Here is a 2,747-nt window from a genome sequence, read left to right on the forward strand (position 1 = left end):
GGATTTTCGAGCGAGATCGTTGCCAGTGCCCCTGGACTGGCTTGTGCGGGTGGCACATAAAAGACACCATTTCGAGCGTGGCCGTTTTCGTGCGGGTGACACGTAAAAGCACCCACTACACTCTCTGAGTGGTTGGCGTTAGGAAGGGCATCCAGCTGTAGAAACTCTGCCAAATCAGACTGGAGCCTGGTGTTGCCATCCGGTTTCACCAGTCCTCAGTCAAATCGTCCAACCCATGCTAGCATGGAAAGCAGACGTTAAACGATGATGATGATGATGATGATTTAACTTCTTGTTTGGTTGTCACCTTCTTAAAACCTAATGATGCCAACTTACCAAAGGCAACTTCTAGTCCTACTGTTTCAAACTGATCTAAATTAAATCTTCCATCAACATTTTGTATTAATTTACATTCCAAACACCATTTTAATGATGATAGTTAATGAATTCTGCATTATTTTCAAACTTAATTGAAACAAACACAATGCATTTCAGCAGAGATATGGTAATAAGAAGGTCAAGTATTGCTTCTGATTACAGACGTAGAGGCAAGGCTGTGTGGTTTACAAGGTTGTTTTCCAATCATAAGGTTTCAGGTTCAGTCCCATAGTGTGGTACTATGTCTCCTACTATAGCCCTGGGCAATTGTCTTCTACTATAGCCTGAGTGGATTTGGTCGATCAAAACTGAATGAAACCTGTTCTACATATATGTGTGTATACACACATATGCACGCGTGTGTGTTTTTGTGTTTGCCCCACAATCGACCCCCGCCAGTAGTTAACTTTTTTTGAAGCTTGTTACTTATTCTGGCCTCTCTCGATAATTCATGGGGATGTTAACAACAGACCCATCATCAAACTTTGGTGTCGGGGTGGGGATAGGGTGAGGAGGGTTGCTTTGGAATATTCTGGGTTGGCATTAATTTGTAATAATGCTAAAGTGCAGTTTCGAAATAAGTATTGTACCGTAAATCTGAGGGTGCAACCATTGAATAGAGAGGGGCAAGTGCCATCCAGTGCACTCCCTTAATTACAGGTAAGTTAGACAGACTTCATGAATTGTATTGCAGGAAAATTTTTCTAAAGTGTATTTTCTAAATTTGAGGGTGCACTGGCGTTGATGTAATTGACCTCCCCCTCCTCTCAAAACTGCTGGCCTTGTGCTAAAATTTGAAACATTATTATTATTAAGGTGGTGAGCTGGCAGAAATGTTAGCACGCCGGACGAAATGCTTAGCGGTATTTCGTCTGCCACTGCATTCTGAGTTCAAATTCCGCCGAGGTCGACTTTGCCTTTCATCCTTTCAGGGTCGATAAATTAAGTACCAGTTATGCACTGGGGTCGATATAATCGACTTAATCCGTTTGTCTGTCCCCTCTGTGTGTAGCCCCTTGTGGGCATTAAAGAAATAGGTATTTCGTCTGCCGCTACGTTCTGAGTTCAAATTCCGCCGAGGTCGACTTTGCCTTTCATCCTTTCGGGGTCAATTAAATAAGTACCAGTTACGCACTGGGGTCGATATAATCGAGTTAATCCGTTTGTCTGTCCTTGTTTGTCCCCTCTGTGTGTAGCCCCTTGTGGGTAGTAAAGAAATAACACAGGCATACCTGTGCTTATTGCCATGCCTAACAAATTGAAACAAAAAGGTAAACAAAAGTCCGTCAAGATAGTTTAGTAAAAAGCACGCAAAACAAAACAAAACAAACAAACAAACAAACCCCCAAAGCTACAACTTTTGCATTTTATAATACTTAGGAATTTAAAGTTATTTCACGTCACACCACTGATATGAATTATTTAATTTTCTTATCAAAACATCTGTCTGGCAAAAATAAAAGATTAAATAGCAAAAAAGAAAAGATAAAGATTATGTTTCATGCATTTGTTAATTACACATAACGAAACACACAGAAACCATTAGAAACAAAAATAGATCATTAAAAAAAACAAAACAAAACAAACGAAATTGCTAAGAAAACAATCCACTAAACAAGGAGATGCTTCAGCACTGCATAGCAAGTTTAGAGTTTTCTGTCCGACCTTACCTCTTCCGACACAAAATGTTCTACCCACTGTTCAGGAACATCCCCAGCGTTCACAGCACCAAGCAGTGCCTCGTTGTCTCTCAACTCTGTCTCCCCGTGGGTGACATTTGATATAAATTTCATGAACTATAAATCAGAACAAGAACAGTAAATAACAAAAAAGTGGTTTGTTTGAATTGGATTCGGAATTCACAGGCTGGGCGTTGTTGTGTTGATATGGTTATGGTTCAGTGTGAGGATGTATTTGAGGGCAGTGGAGAAGGAATAACAGGATGGTAGGTGATAATGTTAGTGGTCGGTAGAGAATGTTTGTGGGCAGTGGATGTAGTTTGTGAGTAGTGGAGACTGTTTGTAGGCAATGAAAGGTTGTTTGTGGGAAGTATAGGTCGTTTGTGGGCTATGAAGGGGGTTTCTGGAAAGTGGTGGTTGTTTGTGGGTAGTGGAGATTGTTTGTGGGAAGTAGAGACCGTTTGTGGGCAATGAAGGGTGTTTGTGGGAAGTGGAGATTGTTTGTGGGAAGTATAGGTCGTTTGTGGGCTATGAAGGGGGTTTGTGGGCAGTGGAGGTAGTTTCTGGAAAGTGGTGGTTGTTTGTGGGTAGTGGAGATTGTTTGTGGGAAGTAGAGACCGTTTGTGGGCAATGAAGGGTGTTTGTGGGAAGTGGAGATTGTTTGTGGGAAGTATAGGTCGTTTGTGGGCA

At 41.5% G+C, this 2,747-nt stretch overlaps 1 protein-coding gene across 1 annotated transcript in view; it reads right to left on the reverse strand.

The window, feature by feature from the left end:
* The window catches only part of LOC106876355 (peroxisomal targeting signal 1 receptor), a 113,562-nt gene that overhangs the window by 45,993 nt on the left and 64,822 nt on the right, over positions 1-2,747 (reverse strand). Inside the window, exon 8 of the mRNA XM_052976824.1 lies at positions 2,049-2,174. Within this exon, the coding sequence (XP_052832784.1) occupies positions 2,049-2,174 (126 nt within the window). The remainder of the gene's footprint in view (positions 1-2,048; positions 2,175-2,747) is intronic.

The sequence above is a fragment of the Octopus bimaculoides genome, chromosome 25 (genome assembly GCF_001194135.2).
Source record: "Octopus bimaculoides isolate UCB-OBI-ISO-001 chromosome 25, ASM119413v2, whole genome shotgun sequence".
Lineage (NCBI taxonomy): Eukaryota > Metazoa > Mollusca > Cephalopoda > Octopoda > Octopodidae > Octopus > Octopus bimaculoides.